This window comes from Psammomys obesus, unplaced genomic scaffold, assembly GCF_907164565.1.
Source record: "Psammomys obesus unplaced genomic scaffold, mPsaObe1.curated_primary_1811, whole genome shotgun sequence".
Classification (NCBI taxonomy): domain Eukaryota; kingdom Metazoa; phylum Chordata; class Mammalia; order Rodentia; family Muridae; genus Psammomys; species Psammomys obesus.
In genome coordinates this window covers 27,706,031-27,726,719 of record NW_026596134.1, presented here as the reverse complement: position 1 = coordinate 27,726,719, position 20,689 = coordinate 27,706,031, and the positions used below count along the sequence as shown (strand labels likewise).

At 41.3% G+C, this 20,689-nt stretch overlaps 1 protein-coding gene across 3 annotated transcripts in view; it reads left to right on the top strand.

Annotated features, from left to right (window-relative positions):
• Pcnx1 (pecanex 1) overlaps nt 1–20,689 on the top strand; it is a 104,402-nt gene that overhangs the window by 14,278 nt on the left and 69,435 nt on the right. For all 3 annotated transcript variants that reach the window (XM_055592799.1, XM_055592798.1, XM_055592797.1), the window contains exons 3-5: nt 1,719–1,764; nt 2,459–2,548; nt 9,066–10,769. In XM_055592799.1, coding sequence (XP_055448774.1) covers nt 1,719–1,764; nt 2,459–2,548; nt 9,066–10,769 — 1,840 coding nt within the window. The remainder of the gene's footprint in view (nt 1–1,718; nt 1,765–2,458; nt 2,549–9,065; nt 10,770–20,689) is intronic.

Genomic DNA, 20,689 nt, shown 5'->3' with positions numbered 1-20,689 from the left:
CTAGCATTCATATTTGAGACTGTTCTGTAAGTTTAAATTCCCAGGAGAATATACATTAAATGGTGTTTGTGTTTGCTTGTTTACAGTTTGATCTACAAAGTTACTGTGTGTTTGCATCTTTAGTAGACAAATAATATTTTCCCTGTAACTTGTCTAGCTGTTTAGTAGGCGAATGGAACTTTGTTTTGCTGTAAAAAAAATAAGGGGCTTATTTACTTATTTATATTCCTTTTTTTTTTTTTTTAATTTTGGAAATAGTTTCTCACAGTAAAGCCAGGCTGGCCTCAGACTTGACGTCATCCCACTCCAGCCTCCCATGTGCTGAAATCAGGGGCTGGAAACACCAGGCCTTGTGACTGTTTCCTTTCAGGAGCAGTACAGTGCCTGATGGTGTATTTAAAGCAGATGTTAAGAAATCCTGAGCAAATCAAGCTTACAAACTGCCCCAGAATATTGCAAAGCTTAGCGTGCGTGCATTCTGTGTGTTGTGAGCATGTCCATGCATGTGTGTACATGGGGGGGGGGGTGTACATGCTGAGTTCCAGAGATCTGCCTTTCTCCACCTACCTCGTGGTGGGCTTGCAGAGGCCGCCACTGTTTTACACAGGTCCACAGTCAGAGCCCCCTGCTTGCACAGCAAGTACTCTTCTGACAGTGTTCTTGCCAGCCCGGCAACGCTTCGTTTTTATTGGTGTTTGTATGCTTACTCTTACCCACTTTTGCTCTGACAAGTTATTCACACGTCACAGCATCCAGCTCCAGTCTAGCTCACTGAGTCTTTACTTTCGAGACAGTAGTTGATGGCCTTCCAGCTTAAAACTAAGTTCGTCCTGCTCTGCCAGTGCATTCACCTGTCTTCCAAGCTTGTTTCTTGAATGCTGTGGCTACAGTGATTCAGTGAAAGGGAGGGTTTGAGTAAAGTAAGTATTGTATGATTCAAGTTTTACTTACAATGCTAAATGTGGGAAACTGTCTTCTTTGAGTGCATTGAAATGAACTTATTGGAAGAGCTGCTGCAGCTTGCTGGCCCAGTTGACAGAGTCATGCTATATTGTTTTTGTTCTCTGTTTGTGAAATTTGTGTTATTTGCTTATGTGGTTGTACAAATAATGTTTGTAACATTTAGGAAAACGTTAGGCTATCTTGAATATAAATATTAAAAGCTCATCAGTTACAATTACAGTTTGTGTGAAGAGTTTATTTTTTGTGATGGCTAGATTTTTATTACTTTTATATATATATATATTTTTAAATTCTAGCCAGCAATAAAAAAAAAAAAGTTCATATCTTAGAACTAAGAACAGTAAGAACTTATGTTGTTCTCTGTGTCATATCAGTATATTTTGTCCCCTCAAACTTTGTTGTTACGTGCCTTAAGAAGCCTTCAGTTTATTTTCCACAGACTCAGTGTGTGGCTTTGCTTTGCTTTATAACACAAACATGCCATGATGTAATGTAAAAAATTGTAGTAACTATATGGTGCAATTTGCTGGCGGTGACAGGTGTTTGGCCCCAGGGACTGCATCAGTCCTGAGCATTCACTGGGCTCCTCAGCTGTGTGCCTCTGGTCGGCTGTGCCCAACAGGTATCTAAATATCGATGAAAGTGACTGAAAGCATGCCGCAGAAGATACTTTTGATAGTTGTGATGCTTTGACTTGGTGGTAACTTGTAGCTGGTGTGTTAATTAGTTTTATTTCCTTCTTGCCTTGCTCTCAGATTGGATCTGGATCCTCTCGACTTGGAACAGCAGCAACTATTAAAGGTAGACATGGCCTAACTGAGCACTGACTGACTGTCCATTTCTCTCTCATTGTGATAAAGGCAGCATTCTAATATAATGAAAGAATTTCTTAAATACATCTAGGTATAACATGATCTTATTAAATTGCCTGATTTAAATTATTATTCCTTTCATCATCTAAGTATTACTAAAATATTTGAACATTTTGTATTTTTACAAGTTCCGATTTACAGAAACCTTTTGGCATAAGTGGACTTGCTTTCCTAAGTATGGGTACAACTTGTGAAAAATTAATTTGCTGTGAAATTTTTAAAATGTGAGCGTAATTGAAACATTAAAAGAGAATTTTTTTTCTCTTTCTGCATATTTACCTAAAATAATCATAGTTTTGCTCTTCAGTGTTGTAGTTTCTGCCCTTCCTGGGGAAAGAAATTCCCCTCATTTCAGGTTTGTAATAAAATAAGTGGCATTTCCTTTTAGAATCTGTCTTTAAAGAAGCTAACGCAAACTCTCCCACATTGCTTGTATCGTGTGGTGATACTGTGTTGTGTTATACTCCCCTGTGGTCCGCTGTCGTTAGTTCAGTGCCCTCTCCACACCTGGGCTCCTCGTGTGCAGGCACTGCTGTGGTTGATAGAGGTCCCAGGCTCTGTGCCCCTTCTTTGCTGTGCCTTTTCTTCAGTGTCATGTCCTCATGTGTTTGTGTACCTTGTAGGAGATACGGACACTGCTAAGACTTCCGATGATATAAGTTTAAGTCTGGGCCAGAGCTCTAGTCTTTGTAAAGAAGGAAGTGAAGAGCAAGGTAAGGAGTGCTCTACAGTGACGTCGTGCCTTGAACTTGTGCTCACATTTAACAGAATTGTTTGTTTGTTTGTTTACTAACTTTCTACACAGTCTGTTGCTCTATAGCCCTGGCTGACCTGTAACTCACTATGTAGCTCAGACTGGCCTCAAAATCTTGGGTGATCCTCCTGCCTCTGCTTCCTTAAGTGCTGGGATTACAGGCATCAGCCACCATGCCTGGCTCTAACATGGTGATTTTTAGGAAACAATAAAATAAATTTCTAGAACAGTAGTAATGCAGCATACTGAGTTAAGTTAGGGTAAGCAGAGAAAGAAATGTTATGAACGTGTTCCCCAGTGTGTGAGAGGCACATGAGTATCTGCTGTCCTTTAGTTGCCCATCAGCTTGATGTTTTATCCAGTTCCATTTCTCTTTTTCTCCTCTTCTCTTTGAGAAAGGTAGGCTCTCAATGTACAGCGTTGGCTCGTCTGGAACTTCCTATGTAGACCAAGGTTTCCCTAAGCTCATAGAGAGTCACCTTACTCTGCCTCCTGAGCGCCAGGATTAAAGGCGTGCTACCCTCTTCCACTCCCACTCCCACCAAACTTTGTTTCTTATAGGCATGTTTTGTTGTTTACCATTGTAGCTCTCTTGTCTTTCAGAATTGCAATATGTTGTCATTGTTAATTTGCTTTTGAGCCTCCTCCCCCACCTCAGGCCTCTAAACATTGTGATGGTATGGGTTTCTTTTTCTTTTATGTAAAGGAAAATGATTACTTTGCATATTACAGTACCCATTTCTACAATCTGTACCATTGTAATGTCTGGACAATGAGGTTGTAGTCTTAGAGGGCTGAGCCTGTCTGTATTTGGGAGTCATTTATCTCATTATCTTACCTTATATCTAGAAAGCACACTAGGCAAGGGTTTTAGTTTGTTTTTTATGATAATCTGGCAGGTTGAGCTTGATACACACACACACTACCACTGTAGCAGGTCCAGAGTAGCATAGATAATGATACCAGGATTCACATGGCACAGACTGTTGTCTAGGTAGGGTCCACGTGCTTGTTTTGCAAAGGCCAAGGTAGCTTTGCAGGCCATACGATATCTCAGTACCAGCCTGCACCGAGGGAAGGTTCCTAAGCTGTCTGTGAGTAGACAGGGTCGTACCACACTGACACCTCTTCACAGATACCGCCAGGCTTTGTTCCGTGATCCTTGGTTTGTCTCAGCCTTCAGCTGGTTCTCTTCATTTGCACTTACTCGCTTGTCACTTAACATGTTTGAAGTCAACACTGTTGCTGCTTTTCCTTTACACATTAGCATGTTGTGGCGTAAAGAGGAGTGAGAGGAAACTCGCCTCAGTCACCGCTAAATTCGGACTACTCTACTACTTTAAAATAGTTTTTAAAAAAATAGTGTGCGCGTGAACTCAGGTCCTCTGCAAGAGTAGCAAGCACTGCTAATGGAGAAGCCATCTCTGGTCCCTCAAACAGTTTTATAACTTGCTTTTATCACACAACATACCATATTTTTTGTGCATCTAACAGATATTTTCATGTTCTGATTATGTACAGGCACTGTTTGAATATTGGAACTTAGTCAGTGAACAGACAGTTTGTACTCTTATGGCTTTCATGGTCTCAGGATGGGGTTGTGTTACTGTGAGTCAGTTATAAGAGTGAACAGAGATGGCAATTAGTAAGTGGTGGGGCTAGGGAGATAGTGATCTGAAAGAGAGTGGGTTTTCTTTTTCTTTCCCTACAGCAAAGCCTTAAGAAAGAGAAGCTGAGGGCAGGAGCCCCTTCTCTGCAAGGGTGACAGCAAATGCAAGAGATGTAAAGTAGGAACATGCCTGTCAGGTTTGAAGAGCAACATGGCTGGTGTAATAAACGTGTGTAGGCGGTGGGGCTGTGGAAAGTCTCAGGGGTCATTTTCAAAGACACTTGCTTTAATTCCCAGGAAGGTGAACGGCCACTGTGCCTGTGATTTTGAGACTGTCAGAGGGGTGGACGCTCAAGTTGCGAGGTCACGTAGAGGATCCTTGGAAGCATCACAAGTGGTCCGGTTCACATTCTCTGTCTCTGTCTCTCTCACTCTCTCTCTCTTTCTGTGTGTGTGTGTGTGTGCGCGCACGCGCGCTATGTTGGTGGATTTTAGTATTATTATATAAGATTTTGTAGTACTTGTGGGTGATTCTCAGGCTATTATGGGTTGGACAACAGGGAAGATGAGATGTCCCTTAAATGAAGGGAGTGTTCTAAATTCAAAGATAGGAGAGCATGAAGGGACAGGATGGGAAGTTCAGTTTGGGGCATATTTACTACGTGATTCTTTGGGCCCTCAAAGCAGCCATGAGGAGAGAGAAGTCAGGTTAAATATCTCAGACATCTAACCAACAGATCAAATACAGGGTTATAGCTGGGCACAGTGGCTCATACCTATAACTTTGGATGGTGAGACAGGAGGATTGCCATGAATTCAAGGCCAACCTTGAGAAGCAGGGTTCCAAGCCAGCCCCCACCATAGAGTGAGATCCTCAGTCAGTCAATCCATCAGTCAAGGCAAAACAAAACAAAGTGCAAAAGCACACACTGAGTTGGGTTTTTCTGTAGTTGGTAAGCTAACAGTTTTGCGAGGTTAGCTGGCGTACATGGTCCTGGCTGTGGTTTGTCGCCACCTAGTGGCAATTGTGTGAGCTGCTGAAACTATTTAGGACTGGCTTGGGTTCAGGTGGTTGGTTGGACAGCATTTGGTTCAGTTGATACTCTTTTTGTCCTAAGATTACAGATTATTAATAGAACCAAGAATGTGGAGTACAGCCTGAGCCTTCACTTCCTAGGAGATTTTTCCAGTTTGCCTGCTTTGTCGCACTCATGTCTTCCCTGTCTAGGATCAGAATTATAGCTCACCCCCAGGCACATACAGGGCTGACAGAATATGGAGACAGTAGTCCCAGATGTTTCTGAATGTTCATCCTGGTACCAGAAAACTGGGAGAGATCTACAAAGAGGAAGGGAACAAAGAAAACTGAAAAACCTCAGGCACTGCCCTGAGCCAGTAGCTTTGAAGATGTTTAGACTGAATAGAAGCAGCTGATGAGTCAGAAGCAGCACTGAGCCTGCTGGATGCCAGCGTGAGTGGAAAAGGTTTATCCCTCTGTCAGCGCTGCTGCTGAATCAAGGAACTTGAGGACGTGACTTGGCCATTACATATGACAGTGAAGGTACCGCTTACCTTGATAGGTCATTCCAAGGAGTAGCATTAGAACTGTTAAAACTGGGAATGTGACTCAGTGCTAGAGTGCTTGCCTAGCATGTGCGTGTGGCAAGGCCATCAGCTCAGTCTCCAGCACCATACAACAAAACACAAGCGAACAAAACCCCCAAAGAACTGCTTAAGAGAATTAGAAGAGAAAAATTAACTCCTGTGACTATCAACGACTCTTTCAATAAATTCTTGCAAAGGACAAGAGAACTGAGACATTAACTAGCAAAAGAAGTGAGAGACAGGGGAGGGAGTATAGATTTTAAGAGAAATAATAGCATGTTGTGTCATTAATAGAGACTGTCCAAGAGAGAGGCATGCTTTTGGTTTATATATAAGTGTGGTAGATGTTAGCGTAGGAGAACACTTCAGTGTGAGGAGTAAAGTAATTCATACTTTTGCCACTGAGAACATTCTCATGTGTGTGTGTGTGTGTGTGTTTAACTTTGTGTCCTATTATTTTTTATTATGATACAGTATTCATACCATAAAACTCTCCCTTCTAGCTAAAGTGCCTTTTAGTACGCACACAAGATTATATTACTGTTATCAGAACATTTTTGTCCCCAAAGAAGAAACCCTCACCTGCCACCATCCATCTTTGCTTCTTCAGCCTACCTACAGCCTCTGGTTGTTCTTGCTGTGGAAATAAGAGGACCTTCGTTCAGTCCCCAGCACCATGTAAAAACATGAGGTGTGTGGTACACGCCTGTAATCGCAGTCTTGGGGAAAGAGAGAAAACATGACTGCTGGAGCTTGCTGTCTAGCCAGGCTAACCAAGTCAGTGAGCTCCATGTTCAGTGAGAGACCCTGTTTCAAAAAGTAAGGTGGGAGCAGCTGAGGAAGACTCTTGCCATCAGCCTGGCTCCGTGTGTGCACACGCACACCCAGCCCTCTCCACAGTTCTTGAAGGGAAGTTGGGTGTGAGCATTAATACATTTAAGAGAGTTCAGTATTTATTAAGTAATTTGTTTTTACATGTATGTGTGTGTTTTCTGCATGTGTGTCTGCATTATTTGCATGCTTGGTCAGAAGAGTGCATCAGACCCCTAGAACTGGAGTTACAGATGTTGTGAGCTGCTGTGTGGGTGCTGGGAATTGAACCCTGGTCCTCTGAAAGAGCAGCCAGTGCTCTAACTGCTGAACCATCTTTCTAGCTCTGATCATTAGCATTTTTTAAAGTCCCATTTCTTAATAGATTGTGTGTGTATTTGTGTGCGAGCGTTTTGTGTTTGTGTGTGTGTGTGTGTGTGTGTGTGTGTGTGCGCGCGCGTGCGCGCGCGCGCCTGTATGCTCTGGAGGTCAGAAGATGACTCTGTAGAACTGTTCTCTCCTTCCACCTTTATATAGGTTCTGGGGATCCAGTTCAGATAAGCCTTTCACAGTAAGCCACCTTGCTGGCCCCAGACTTCGATTTTTTTGAATTACCTAAATGTGCGTGGTAACTTCATTCTTATTTTAATCTTAGGAGAGAATGTCTGCTTTTACCATTGAGATTCAAGTGAACAGAATCGGAGTTATAGTTTGTCTACTTGGTTACAATAATTAAGGAATGTTTTGTTGTTGTTGTTTTTGTGTTCATAGCCCAGGCTGGCCTTGAACTCATGATCCTGCTGCCTCAGTCTCCTAAGTGCTTGGATTACAGGCATGTGTCATCATATCCAAATTAATAATTTTCTTTTTGTGAAGCTAACATCAGGTCCAGGCATCCCTTTTCTGCCAAAACTTATATTTTATAAATCAGTTTTTGTATGGGTAGATGGACATTTGTATATACATAATTCTATTTATGAAGTATATATGCTATTTTAAGTCAGTAGCTCCTACCTTAAATGGAAGATGAAGGAATGCTTTTATAATACAGAGTAAGATTTTTTTCATGAGGCATCTTATCATTGTTTCATCAATGGTGAAAGAGAATGTAGGATTTTAGCCTGTAATTATTGCTACTTTTTTGTTGATACTTAACATGCTGCACATGATTTTGTTTATTATATTTTTATTCTTTGAGAGTTTCATACACCTATACAATGTATTTTGATCACATTCTCACTTCTCCCCCAACTCCTTCCACATCCATCCCCTGCCCCTTGTTACCTCATCCCAACTTTGAGTCTTGGTTTAAAATATATGTGTGTATACATACATACTCCCTACCCAGTTTGCGCTGTTCCTGTAATTACAGTGGATCCCTTCAATGGTGTACCCTTCTAGGGCACCCCTAAACTGATTTTCCTCCCCTCGATACTGTCACATGTCACATCTCCTCAGAAGTGGGGCCTGTGAGTGTCTGTCATTTGGTGGTTCACAAACCATGAGATTCCTTACATCATTATGTTGTGTCTCATTTGAGCATTGACCAGCACTCTGATTCTCTTGTTTCTTCCTACTCTAGGTTTTAACTTTTTTTTAAATTTATTGTCTGTTGTATGTGTATTTGGTGTAGACATGCACGTGTTGTGGTGTTCATGTGGAGGCCAGAGGACAGCCGTGTGGTGCTAGTCTCTCCTTCCATCGTTACACGGGCTCTTGGCATCACACTCAGGTGGCCAGGCTTGGGCAGCTAGCACTTTGCCCACTTAATGATTTTGGAGGCCCCATTCTAGGTTTTTATTTATTTGTAAAATTAATCCTATTGTTTTTTAAAAGAATTAAAGTTTTTCCGTAGGTAAAATAATGACAGTTACTATTAATTTTTAATATATTATATTTTTAATATATTAGATATAAACAATTATGTGTGTGTATTCCTGCCTGCTACTTAGTGGGGCTGATCCCACAGCCTTCAGATGAAGAAGCAAAGGCTCACAATGGTAACCCAGGGCTACTCACTAGTAGGTTAGAAATAGAGCTGGCAGCAGGCTATGGTGGTGCACACTTGAAACTGCGGAGTCAGGAGGATCTGAGGTTCAAGACTAGCCAAGGTTCAATAGTGAGACCCTGTTCCAAAAGAGAGGGAGGGAAGGAAAAGGGGAGGACAGACAGACAGACAGCCACATGCGTACACACACACATACAGAAACTTTCTCTGAAGCCTTTTTGAATAACACAAAAGATTTGAAAGTTCAGTGCATTCCATTGGTCAGAATGGTTTCTTTGTGCAGTTTTGAAACAGAAAACAGCTCTTTGGGCCAACTTGTTGAGTGAACTGCTTGAGGATTGCTTATACTTGATTTACTACCATATGCTGTGAATTCTCTTTTGTCAAACTTTAGCGAGGCTGAGCGAGCATCTGTATTAACATTTTCAAATGTGTTTGAAACAGATTTGGCGACTGATCGCAAGCTCTTCCGCCTGGTCTCCAATGACTCCTTCATTTCTATTCAGCCGTCCCTGTCCTCTTGTGGACAGGACTTGCCAAGGGACTTCAGTGACAAAGTGAGCCTGCCAAGTCATAGCCAGCACCACCACGTTGACCAGTCACTTTCCAGTGCCTGTGACACAGAAGTAGCTTCTCTTGTACCTTTACATTCACACTCGTACAGGAAAGAGCACCGGCCCCGAGGAGTGCCCCGGACCTCCAGCTCCGCCGTGGCGTTTCCCGACACGTCACTGAATGACTTTCCTCTTTACCAGCAGAGACGGGGCTTGGACCCGGTGAGTGAGTTAGACTCGACTAAGCCGCCCTCGGGCTCCAGAGAGTCCTTAGTGGAAAAGTCCTGTCCACCCGCAGAGTTTCAGCCTGCTGGCGACCTGAAGAAAAGTAATTCCCAGCCACCCACAAAGTGTGGGAGGAGCAGAGCACTGAACGCAGAAAAAAGCGTGGACAGCCTGAGGAGCCTGAGCACACGGAGTAGCGGGTCCACCGAGAGCTACTGCAGTGGGACCGACAGGGACACCAACAGCACTCTGAGCAGCTATAAGAGCGAGCAGACCAGCTCCACGCACATCGAGAGCATCCTGTCTGAGCATGAGGAGTCTCCTAAAGCGAGAAAGAAGAGTGCCCGGAAGAAAGAGAGCCGTGCTGACTCAGCGGAGGAGAGGCGCCACGGTGCCGGCGACCAAAGGACTAGCAGTGACGCGACTGCCCCAGAAGGGAGTACACCTGGTGGGCCTCCCGAGGCCCCAGACGCTCAGGCATCTGAGGAGAAGCCTGACCAGGTTGCCCCCAGCAGCTCTGCATCAGAAGATGCCAATAAAAACCCCCATGCAAATGAGTTCACCGTCCCCGGGGACAGCCTGCCGGAGCAGAGTGCCGAGAGCAAAGAGGAGCCGGGTGAGAAGCCCAGCCTTTCCACAGACTCCAAAGTTTGTAAAGAGGACAGTGGGAAGCAGAAGGAAGGAGACGTCCGACCCAAATCCTCCAGCTTAATCCACCGGACGACATCCACCCACAAGCCAGGCAGGCGGCGCACAGGAAAGAAACGAGCCAGCAGTTTTGACTCGAGTCGCCACAGGGACTACGTTTCCTTTCGAGGAGTGTCTGGAACCAAGCCGCACAGCGCTGTATTTTGTCATGACGAGGACTCTAGTGATCAGAGTGACCTGAGCAGAGCCCCAAGTATTCATTCCGCTCACCAGTTCAGCAGTGATAGCTCTTTCAGCGCCACTTCTCATTCATGCCAGTCTCCTGAGGGCAAATACAGTGCCCTCAAGACCAAACATGGCCATAAGGACCGGGGCACAGACTCAGACCACACGCACAGAGCTCACCCTGAGGGAACTGCCAAAAAGAGGGCCACTCGAAGGACTTCCAGCACAAACAGCGCCAAGACGCGGGCTCGGGTGCTGAGCTTGGACAGTGGCACTGTGGCCTGTTTGAATGACTCAAATAGGCTGCTGGCACCAGAAAGTATAAAGCCCTTAACCACTTCAAAGTCAGATCTTGAGGCCAAAGAGGGAGAGGTGCTGGATGAGCTGTCCTTGTTGGGCCGGGCTTCCCAGTTAGAGACAGTTACTCGGTCTAGGAATAGTTTGCCAAGCCAGGTTGCATTTCCTGAAGGGGAAGAGCAAGATGCAGCCTCTGGAGGTGAGTAAGCTAGGGGTCCACTGCAGACTGACACTGTTGTTCATCATGGTCTAGTAGGATCCGTGAGGGTGTGGTGGTCTTTGATGGTCCGCTCTCCTGGGGCACCTATCAGTTTATTCTGGATTGCCTCCCTTTTCTAAGCTAGTTTTGCCTGTAATCAATTAGTTCTCGTACATTGTACAAAAGCAGCAGTATTACAGCTGTATTAGGGTGACAGACCACTTACAGCCATGACTTCCACGTGTGCTGCTGAGCGTCCAGAGGCAGATGGCTCACCCTGTCACACGAGTCTTCCAAATGCTACTGTAGCCCTGGTGGTGTGCTTTGATAGCCAGCTCTTTTTCTGTCTCAGTGCTTTTCTCTTAATTCAAGTTTTAGACGTTAAAAAAAAAAATACATTTCCCTATAATTTTACACTGTCCTTAAAGTTAATTAGTTGGAGTTTATAATTTCTATTAATTAGCATTTTATTATTTTGTTATTTGTTTTTTTTTTTTTCTTTCTTTATTTTTTTTAGACAGGAGCTCAGTATGTAGCCCTGGCTGGCCTGGAACTCACTATGTAGACCAGAATGGCCTCAAACTCACAGAGATCTGTTAGCCTCTACCTCCCTGAGTGCGGGGTTGAAGGAGTGCACCACCACTTCCAGCACATTAGTATTTTTAATCTATTTATAAATGCATGCTATTCCCTGTGGTGGTGATGGTGCTTCTGTAAAGCAATAAGTCATTGATTTCAGGATTTGGGGGGAATTGTACAAAGTTGGATAGGCGATATTATATTTTATCAGTGTGTGTTGACCTTTTATTTAGAGGTATTCTTTTTTCCTGTTTTCCTCCTACCCAAGTAGAGGAGGTAAAGATTATTGCCTGTTTTGCTAATTATGAAGTCTCATCTGGGTAGAGAGAGAATGAGGCCTCCTGTTGTCAGCATGCATGTGTCCTTAAAGGTCATAGCATTTGCTGCAATAATGTTCTGTTCAGATGGACAGTTCCAAGCATGTCCACACTTACCTCAGAAGAATTCCAGACTTATCTAGAGTATTGTAAAGGTCAGGTTGTGGAAATGTTCTCATTTTTGTCTTTATTTTGCTTTATATTTCTGGCAAGGTTCTAACAAAAATTAACTTCCAATGGGAATGTAAAGAAATTATTTTTAGTGCTAAAGAAGCTATCAAAGTAGTCTTCTAACCTGTATATTAGAGATGAATTGTGTCTGAAATGGTTGTTTCCACTTGGTCGCTATGTAGTAATTAAATTTCTTGGAGTTCTTAACTTGGATGTCATTATATATTTTATAACAGATCTGAAGGACTATAGAGGCTTCTCAGAGAATCCTTACATGTATGTCTGTCCACAGTGTCAAGGAATCCATTAGTTTTAAAAAGATAGCTTAATTCTTCAAGTTATCAAAATAAATTTTGAGAGCGAACATGCTATGATGTGTTCTAAATATTGTTGAAATAAATGGCATTGCCAAAATGTAAATGTTATTAGAATACATGCAAGATGTGCTATGGAAAAATCTATGTCTGCACATTTGCTGTCATTTCCTTTCCACAGCAAAGGTGGGTTTCCCTTTTTGTTTGGTTTGGTTTGGTGATTTTACAAAGTTACATGGAAAGCATTATTTGCTTCTTTATACAGTTCTATGACTTTATAAGTCTTTGTATTTCCAGATTCCAGATTCTTTGTTTGTATCTTTAAAATATCCATTAACTAGTAATAATAAAACAATGAACTAAACTCTTTTAATCTCAGCTTAGTTGAAGAATTCACTAGTATGTGGTAAGTTAAAAATACTTTTTGTCAAAGGAAGGTGCTACTAGGGTTTTCTTTGTTTTTATTACACTTAGACTGAAGATCAGAACAGAACAAAATGACCTAAATATGTTGGAGATCTATGTTGTTTCCATTACCCCCACATAACAAAGGTTTGCTGTGGTTTAGTTGAACTTTCAGAAAACTGGAAGGAGCTTAAGTATTCTCACTTAAAATCAACAGATTTTTTTGTATGTATTGATGTGAGCATCATTTGTTACAGTCTTTTCTGGTGGTTTAAGAGTGATGTCTGGGTTGTCCTGCCCCGCATATTGTACTCCAGAAACATGACAACACACATTGCGTACTCCCCTTCCCCTCTCCCCCTCCCCCCGTCCTTCCCTCTGTCCCTCTTGCCTGGACCAAAAAAAAAAAAAAAAAAAAAAAGAACATAAGTAAATTTTAATCCCAGTAGATTTGGAGGTATTGTTGAGTTCTTCAAAACCTTTATTATAATGGTGAATAGTGTTAGGTTAAGGGATAGAAATTATGAAATATGCTTGAAATATTAAAATTGATGCCCTAGAATAGACGTTTGTAGCCTGGGATTCACAAGTCTGTTAGTGTATGAGCTTTAGTGTAGTTGTTACCCTTAGAAACCTACTTATCTTCATTAGGTCTCCACACTGTCACTTGAGGGTGAGATGAAAGCAGTACCTGTTTCATAGTGAAAGATGAAGGAAGTTCATGCTAAGAGGCTTAGAAAGTGCCTGGAATGTGGGAAGCATGTAATAGCACTACTGTTACTGGGAAGCAGGCCAGTTTGCTATGCTGAGAAATGTGTCCTGTCCTGTGTAACCCTGTTAGTTCAGTGATACATAGTTAAGTACAAGGATGTAGTTACATGTTGAAATAAATTACAGATGTTATATGAAACTTTACAATAGTGAAAATACAAATGATAAACGAATTCCCAATTTTCTCAGTTAATACTGACAGAATAACGTTTTTAGTCGTTATTTATAATAACTACTAAATCTATTTATAATAGATTAATAGTAATCTATTAATGTAGATTTTGCCTTTTTGGCAGTGACGTCCCATATGACTTACTTTTGGTTTATAGTCACATAACAGGGGTTTGTTTGCTGTCATCCATGGCCTTGTGTTTGCCAGACAAGTGCTCTACCATGGTGCTGCCTCACTAGCTTGCTGCCCCTGTTTGTTCTCAGACCTCTCACTCTTAGTCAAAATTTTTTCTCCAAGTCAGCTTTTACTGATAATTGTCTGCAATTGCTTAGGTAAAATTTTTTAATTAAAAGCTAAGTTTTTTAAATTGACCTCTTGCTTTGTACTTAATTTTTCTTATAATTATAAGGTATATCTCTAATTTATTATTAATATTTTAAAAATAAAAATATGCAGATATATAATAGAAAAATGTCCTGCTTTTTAAAATTATTTTATTTATCTTTATTTTTCATCTTATGTGCGTTGATGTTTTGCCTGCATGTATGTGTGAGGGTATCTAATCCCCTGGAACTGGAGTTACAGACAGTTGAGCTGCCAAGTGCTTGCTGGGAATTGAACCTGGGTGCTCTGGAGGATCAGGCAATGTGGGCACCTTAACACTGGGCCATCTCTCCAGCCCATGTCCTGTTTTCTAACTTGTCCTATTTCAAATAAAGATGGTCTTTTCTTGGGCCTCAGTGGTCACGTCTTACTGCCACCTCTGATTACTGCCTGAATGAATATGCTAGCCAAGTTTGCCTCAGTTTCCTTAACTGTAAAAGAGAAGTTGTAACCATCTAGGCCTGTCCCAGCTAACTCATAGACACTAATGGGCTTAGGAGGTGAAAGTGCTTTGTTAATTTTAGATTCATTATGTAAACCAAAGTAGCACTTTAACGTTAACTCAGGAAGTTCCCTTCTAACTTCTTTAAGTTAATCTTCACTACCTGCGTATAAGGCTATCTGAGCAGTGGGTGCACAACTGTATGTGGACACGCTTTTCTGGGAGAAGAAGGTCAGTGTCTTTGAGCCCATTCACAAAAGATTTAGACCGAGTCTCTGCTGCTGGGTTTGGTGGTACGGTCTGTAATACCAGCACTCTGGAGGCAAAGGCATGAGGATCGGAAATTCAAGGTCATCTTCCACTGAGTAGTGAGTTCAAGTAGCATTAACAATGAAAGTAAGTAATCGTGCTGTGTCTCTTAAGAACTGTGTCAACTAGCAACTGTTCTTTGCATATTAGACTAGAGTATTGGTTAAGTACTTTTCCTTAAATTTTTTTCCTTCAAAATATTGATTGGGGGTTTAAATTATTATTATCATTATCATTATTATTGGTTTTTTGAGACATGATCTAACTCTGCAGCTCTGCCTGTCCTGGAACTCACTGTGTAGACTAGGGTGGCCTTGACCTCATAGAGATCTGCCTGCCCTGGCTTCCTTAGTCTTGGCTTTCCTTTGTTTTTAATTGTGTGCATGTGGCTCTGTGTAGTTGTGTGCGTGTGAATGCACGTGCGTAGCATCTCTGGAGCTGGCTTCTCTGGAAGAGCAACAAGCACTCATAACTGCTGAGCCATCTCTCCAGCTCCGTCATTTAGTTTGTCTCTGGCATTTCCTCTATCCAGTTATATTCGCTTGGCTCCTGAGATTATGGAAAACAGCAGTAAGGATATGCAAATTCTGTTACTCAGAACACAGCTGATAATTTTGTTGTTTGCTGTTTGTTGACTTTAAGTGTTTGCACAGATGGAGTTTGTTTTTCATTCAAAATTGAATTGTTCTTTGGACTCCATGAAAATGATTATAAGCATTCATCTCTTTATTAGAGCAGGGTCTTTCTGGAAATATCATGGTTCAGTGTTCTTGGCTAATAGGGAATGTAAAAAAAGGAAAGCTATTTAGATAAAATAAGTTTCCATTCCTAGACCAAAACATTGTATTGTCTTGTTTTTAGAATGCGTAATGTTTTAGAATTTCTTTTTTTCTTTTAGAATTACTTAAAAAGTATTTTTGCAAGATAAATTTATTGCTCGTTTCTCTATATGGTAATTTTGTTCTTAAGTAGGAATTTGACCTTAAACTATTTTATAGTGTATTCTTGAATATTTGCAAATGTCCTAGTTTTTAAGATGCTTAAATACTTGTTTTGTATTTTAGTCATAGTTCTTATAATTTTTATTTCCTAATAACTTTTGTTGCTTCCATCTAAGGCATCAAACACACGCTTTTATTTTGTTTTCCTTAGATATATTCCTTTTTTTTTTCTAGAATGGAATGAACCGTTTTCTTGAGTAGTTTCTAATTATCTCAATTTTTTACTTCTTAAGCAGCAATTGAGGTACTGCCAAGAAGCCAGCGACAACAAGACTACTAGAAGTAACTATTTTTTGCAGAGGGAACAGGTACAGGAACCTCCTTAGCCCAGGCCAGCCTCAAACTTGCTATGTACACAACAATAACCTTAAACTTATGACCCTTATGTGGTTCTGCGGATCAAACTCGGGGCTTCATGCATGCTAGGCAAGCACTCTGTTAACTGAACTATATTATTCTGGCCTTTGTTAACTGAACTATATTATTCTGGCCTTAGAAGTAATTTCTGACCTGTGAACACTTTCAGTAATTCATGAGCTGTGTGAGTGAAATAGTTTGCAGAAAACTTCTTTACCTAGTCATACTCAGAACTTTCCAGCTTTTGGGATTTTTTTTTTTTTTTTTTTTTAGTAGCTTTGGTTCCTTCCTCTCTAGTGTCACTAAATAGGGCACATAGCCATGTTTCCTTTCTTGTTACCTCTATAAGGCCAGCTGATAATGTTTTAGTATGTACGTATAAACACGGTTTCATATCAAATGTATAGATTTCTCTGTAACACCCTGAGATAAATAAGAAATAACCCTAAGGCTTGATTTTTACATTTCTTTGTAATGATTTATTCCTGATCACTATTGAAAGACATTACAATAGAATAGATTCCCAAATGTCTCAGGATAGTTATCTCTTGTCTATAAATTGCATGTAAGCATAAACCTCATCGAGAGACTGCCTCATTATAATGGAAATATAGCCTAGGCATTGTAGTATACACCTGTTACCTTTGTGCTTTGGAAGGATATCACTGGAGAGAGGAGGAAATATTTTGTAGATTAAAATATAAATGTCTAAAATTACTTACAGATTTTTTTTTAAAGAAGAAGCCAAAGGGTTTTTATTATTATTGTTTTATGTATGTGACTGTTTGCTTGAATGTGAGTGCTGTGTGTGCCTGGCATCTGCAGAGGCTAGAAAGGGGCATGAGTCCTCCTGGAACTGGAGCTATAGATACAATTGTGAGCCACTATGTGGCTTCTGGGAATCAAACCCAGATGCTTTGGAAGAGTAGCCAGTGTTCTTAACCACTGACCCATCTCTCCAATACATTTTTTTTTTTTTTTTACTAAAACTGGACACTCATAGTTTTTTGTTTGAATGGTTGTTTTGTTTCTTGTCCTTAAGAATCTTAGCTTTTCTGTAAGAGTAATACCACTACGTCCTCAATAGAAACAGATTAGTAAAGAAAACAGTTTCCCTTTTCTTGTCCTCTGCAGTCAGCGATCACATGCTGCTTTCCCAGAGCTGCCTCGTAAATTTTGTCTGGGTTTAATTTTCCATTTATTTGCAACAGAAAGTTCCATAATGAAGTTGATTCAACCAGGAAAACTGATAGTTTGTTGTAATGGCTTGTAAAACAAAACAAAAAACCACCCAAGATATAGATTATTTCAGCTGTAGAATAGAAAGTAGCTCACAAGGTAGCTCTTGAGTTAAGTTCCCAGCTGGTAATTTACCTGTAAGCTAGCTCCCATGTCTAAGAACTGTTCCAGGCATAACTCACCCACCTTCCCTCACCATCTGGTCACTGCTTGGCCAGTGTGTGCTTCTCTGGTGATGTGCTATGCTTATTCTCTCTGAGGTTGTGGTTGTCAGTAGTCGGAGTGTGCTGAGAAAACAGCAGCTTTGATGTCTGCATCCATTGCCTGTTGCATCCGGGTGGTCCAGCAGCTGTAGGCACTGGCACCACATGCTACCCAGTGTTAGGTGTGCCTCAAGAATGAATAGCTCAATTTTAGTTTCTATTAATATAAAATTAAATAGCCACTCCTGGCTAGTTAGTGGATACTGGATTAGCACAGACCTCATCCACTCAGCTTCATGGTTTCCATTGGACCTGTATGATTTTTCATGTACAAACAACAGCCTTTTCATATTTAAAGGACTCTTTATGTTTGGAAAAAGTGTTTCTGTATGAACTTCTTTTTCTTTACTCATATGTGGCATGAAAATGTCCTTTCTCAAAATCAAAAAAATTCCCAGAATACTTAGATTACTGGGGAAGAAAAGTTGTCATATGTTCAAATGTAAAAATCATTTTACACATCTGCTTCCTAATGTTGAGTAGACTAGGACCAAGGCCTTAAAGTTTTTAAGGAATGTCTTGATAAAGCACTTTTCAGTTAAGAATATATTTGTGTTACCTTGAATATTTGACAAACTTGTTCTACCAACTTTCTCACAGTCTGTGACGGAATTATGGCTTGGGGTGCTGGGGAGGAGGGAGGCTTGAAGCTGACTACCCCGCTCCTTGGCCTCTGCAGTGAATAGTGTGAGGTTTTTACCTTCATGGTGATACAAAGGAGGGACCGGTCAGCAGAAAGCATACTGTGCGTGTTGAAGTTTGCTCCTCTCCTGGGTGAGTGAGAGGCAGGAGAGCACTGTTTCAGCCTTGGCGCAACAGCCCCGGGTTACAGCTGCCGCCGGCCTGGAGGGCACTGGAGCTCTCAGGAGTGTACATGCTGAGCAGAGAGCTCTGAGTACTGAGCACACTTTTGACCCTTGGCGCGCTAAATTAATGGTGGTCCCGTCCAAGTCAGGCAGCTTCTGTGTGTTCCGTACTGCTTGTACTGGTCTCACAAGAAAAGAAAGGAGGGCCCCGTTCCCATCAGGCACACCAACAACTTTTCAAAGGCTGGCTTAATTAAAGGGAGAATGGAAGAGATGTGCCAAAAATAAGGAGGCCTTCAGAAAAACACTTAAAGCAGCAGAGATCTCAAAATAGGAAGTTGAGGATGAAGAGAGAATGGTGAGGTCAGGTAATAGAATAGATCCAAATGTTATTTTCCAAGAAGAAAGGGCACATTCTTTCTGTGTATTTCCTAATGTTACAGAAGACCAAAAGTTCCTCTTCCCGCAAGGGTGGGAAGTCCAGAGAGAGACAGGCTCAGCTGCTTTTTTCATCTCTGACCTAGGCCCCTGTTTGACCTCAGTCTGTCTTGATGCAGCAGCACAGGCCAGCGAGGAGGCAGTGGCCTTTCGCCGTGAACGCAGCACTTTTAGGCGCCAGGCAGTACGGCGCCGGCACAATGCAGGGAGTAACCCCACCCCTCCTACCTTGCTCATCGGATCGCCCCTCAGGTACGGTATTTTACAGTTCCACCAAGTTTAGTGTGCATGCCGTGAACCTTCTAACTTGTTCCTTCCGACCCAGGGAAGCTTCTGAAGAGCTGCCTTTCTCCCTTTCTCTTCCGTGCATCGTCAGCTCTCTCAGGCTTCCTCCGCATGTGACCATGAGCTGCTGCATTATGCATGCCTTCCTTGCACTGTTAAACAAAGCTATCAGACTGATTTTTGCCCACATTTTAAAATGGAAAAGCATGTAAGCAGTAATAGAAGTGAAAACATAGCTGAAGTTTGACTTACTCTATTCATATGTTAATGCAGTATTATCACAGTGTTTAATAATATGAACATTTACAGGCCAAGTGATAACTTCAGAGAAATAAAAATCTAACCTCACTGTATGAGTCAGTTTGGTTATTCCATGTCACTAAAAGATTACACTTTATCTTATTTATACTGGAAATTTTGAGCCTAGTGAAGGACATAGAACTAAAATATTTATGTAAGTTATGGTCAGCTATGTACCTGTTTACATGTGGAGATATCTATAATTTTTCAGCCTCTATCGTGTGTTAAAAACATTTTTACTTTTCAATATTCTTAACTTTGAGAACATCCACTTATGATATTGGAGATAATCTCCTGTTGAATTTTAAGGAATTTTGAAAGTCCATGTGTGATTTAGAAATATGAAGATCTTTTTGAAAGACTTGTGCTTTATTTCAAACAAACAAGCATGATCATCACGTGATCTCTGTGTGTGTGTGTGCTCGAGCAGTATGTTTAGTGTGAGTCACCGCTCTGCCCAAGCACGGTCGGTCGTGCAGGCTGTTTTCTTACCACAGTCTAACAAACTCCCCAGCTTCTCAAGGCTCCTCAGCTGCTCGTGAGCACTGGGTAGGCCAGAAGTCACAAACCTTCCCCTCCCTTCTTAAACCTGATTTTCAGAGTAGCAAAATTCTATTTTTTTAAAAACTCATTTTATATTCTCCTGAGATTTAAACTTCGTTTCTTTTGTTGTTGAGTTTTACATTATATCCAGGAATTTCACCTTCATTTTCTAATTCCTTAAATAATACACAACTTCATGCAACATATGTGTATATATAGATGATACTTAAAATATAAAATTGGGAATGTAATCAATGTAATGATATGTTTGTTGTAGGAACTTTTGTGAGCCCTCCACTCCTGTGTCCTCTCTCTCTCCTTTCCTGCCTGCAGGACTTTTCTTTCTGTTGGTGAATGTGGGGCACAGCCCCGTGTGCAGCGACTGAGCATGCGCCTCCTGCATTATTTTGTTTCTAACCCCTTTTTGCTCCTTGAATAATAACTTGATGGAGACAACTCCTTTGCCTTGCCGCTTCTCTGTGTTTTCCTTTTATAAACATTTTTAACCTATTTAATCTTATGTTTTTCATTCTTTGCCATGAATATGCCTGCCGAGTCTCACTTGCCAAGCAAATATGTACAGGGTAGTTTTCTTTCTCTGCTTGGTGGAATATTAGAGTTAGTGTTCTGACTCCGGCCAGCCACAGAGTATTTCCTATCTAGAATTTTAAATGTAGCACATCTTAGAAAATGGTTGAGAATTTACCTCTAAAGGGCATCAGCAAGCTCCAGGGTATTTCCAGTAAAATGTTGCATGTCTCTAAAGAGATGACCTTGTTACAGTGAAATAAAATAAAATGTAGCTGTGAAGAGTTTGGGAAAAT